Raw genomic sequence first — 2,427 nt, forward strand, 5'->3', positions numbered from 1 at the left:
TGATCCCTTGGGTTGGGGGAGGGAGGGGTGGCCTCTACCACCAACCTGCCTCTTGGGACTGGGGCTGTAACTCTGACTTGCTGTATTGGGTGTGGGCTTGGCTCTACCACTGACCACAGCCTGAGGGGAGGGGGAACTGGGCTGTACCAGTGACTCTTGCCAGGTATGGGGCTGTACCACTAACCTGCTGCATGGTGGGGAAGAGGGCTGGGACACCACCACTGACCTGCTGTACTGGGGAGGGGTTGGGCTCTTAACAGTGACCCTCCCTACCCAGCAGGGGGCTCTACCACTGACATGCTGCATGGGAGGGGGAAGGGGTGGATGGACCCCTCCTCCCCTCATAGAGAGGTTATATGAAAAATGTGCGTGAGGTGAATTTTGTTTGCCCACTGGGCTGGTTTCCACACTTGCCCTTGCCAGCCACTGAGCTACAAGTGTCATTTGGGGAGGTGGGGAACGTGAGTCTTATGTTTTCACATGACTCCAGGAACTCAGTCCTCAGGACAAAAACATTTGCTGTGGGGGTTTTTTGTTCTTGGATTTGAGGAAATACAGTAATTTATGTGTGTCCTTTTCCAAAAAACTCAGGGAAGCTTCCAATAAAAGGCTAATTCATTTATTACTTGTAAGATGGATAGTTCACAAAGGGATTAACCAAATCCATGGAGGACAGGTCCACTGGAAGCTATTAAATAAAGCAGTTAGGGATGTGTTTTCTGACAACCCTAACTAAATGGTTAATGCCATGACGGGTATGAGAAAGAACAAATTGCCCTAGACATACTCTGTACACTCTCCCACTAAAGTATTTGCTACATGTCAGAGATAGGATATTTGTGTAGGTGGACCATTGGTTTTATCCAATATGGCCCTTGCTAAGTAGTTAGAAAATTAAAGTGAAATATTAAAATAAGGAGTATAATAAAGCAACCCCCCATTAATTAAAAAATAATCTACCTATGCCCCTGTCTCTGATCTAGTTGTTCTGTATGCCCTGTCAAAAGATTTGTCAGAAAGGTAAATGCTTGCTTTGGAGGTGTGGCTGACTTTTGCAAATCGCTCAGTGTTTTCCAATTTTTCTTCTAAAGAAGCTGAAGAAGTTTTTAAAGTGAAGAAATCAAGTTACAGCAAAAAGATAGTAAAACAGCTGAAGAAAGAATACAAAGAAGACCTTGAAAAATCAAAGGTTAAAACAGAAGTCAGTTCTCCATCTGATGGTAATTGAAACTTTTATTAACTGCAAAGATTGAATATTCCATATACAAATGAGTTGCTGGCTGAGGTTTTGAGTTGTGGAGTTGGTCTCTTAGGGGAACTGAGCAATTAAATGCTTTGGGGGCTTGACAGGTAGAATTATTCCCATTTTATAGAAACGGAGAGGGTCATCGTGTCAGAAAAGCTATATTTTTTTATCATCATCAGAAGTGACATTTAAAACCCAGTAGGCTTTAACTTCCAAGTCTGTGCTCATTTTTCTGAACAATGCTCAGTTTCTTCTTCTTAATACTTAGTTTTGAGCTACATCCAATACTTTGTCACCATGTAATCTCGTGACACCGCTTGAATCCAAAGAAGGGAACTTAAAATGAGGGAAAATTGGGTAGGCATGGCAGAGTGGAGTTTTTTTTTTATTTTAAGCTCCTGCAATGGACTGTTTCTTTTACAACTTGGGTTCCAAACTAAGGACCAGAACTCTGAGCTAGGAGCAATGTGGGTGGAGACCAGGAGGTGAAGACAAGCTGGAGCAGGTGAGATGAGTCTATAACTGTTGAGAGTATGGGCCTTTCAGAACTTGGGATAGCATCTAGGACTTCCAGGTCTTGGTGTCTCTTTGCTTTTTGCTAAAGAGCTTTACAGTTATTTGCTGAGTGCTTCCATTAGTGCTTGGTTGGCTCTAGAGCAATGGCATTCAAACTGGGTATGCATACCCCCAGTGGTGGGAGGTGCTTTGCCAAGAGGTATGTTCCTATATTTTAATAATAGTGTTGGAGTTTCATACTGGCTAACATGTCATGAGTAATGGCCTTGCCACATGTTGATGTCAGTGTCAGTGTTCTTCCTAAGGAATAAGCATATAGAAGTGTATCAAATATAGGAGTTTTGAGCAGGAATCTTTTGCAAGTAAAGGGGTATGCAGCGAAAAAAAGTTTGAAAACCACTGATTTAAAGGATGCCAATATGCTGCTGATATCATAGAAGTAGGGTTGGAAGGGACCTTTGTAGATCTTCAAGTCCGACCCCCTGCCTGGGCAGGAGAAAAAACTGGGCTCAAATGATTCCAGTCAGGTAGGCATCAAGCCTCCTTTTAAAGACCCTCAGGGTAGGAGCCAGCACCACTTCCCTTGGAAGTTGGTTCCAGATCCTAGCCACCCTAACTGTGAAGTAGTTCTTACGGATGTCTAATCTAAACCTACTCTCCAACAA

The 2,427-nt window shown here is 43.3% G+C and overlaps 1 protein-coding gene across 2 annotated transcripts in view; it reads left to right on the forward strand.

The window, feature by feature from the left end:
- Positions 1-1,009: 1,009 nt before the first annotated feature.
- PAXBP1 (PAX3 and PAX7 binding protein 1) overlaps positions 1,010-2,427 on the forward strand; it is a 44,770-nt gene continuing 43,352 nt past the window's right edge. For both annotated transcript variants that reach the window (XM_019524698.1, XM_019524699.1), the window contains exon 1: positions 1,010-1,220. In XM_019524698.1, the coding sequence (XP_019380243.1) occupies positions 1,025-1,220 (196 nt within the window). In that variant the 5' untranslated portion in view covers positions 1,010-1,024. The remainder of the gene's footprint in view (positions 1,221-2,427) is intronic.

This window comes from Gavialis gangeticus, unplaced genomic scaffold, assembly GCF_001723915.1.
Source record: "Gavialis gangeticus isolate Ggan-Ray unplaced genomic scaffold, GavGan_comp1, whole genome shotgun sequence".
Classification (NCBI taxonomy): Eukaryota; Metazoa; Chordata; order Crocodylia; family Gavialidae; genus Gavialis; species Gavialis gangeticus.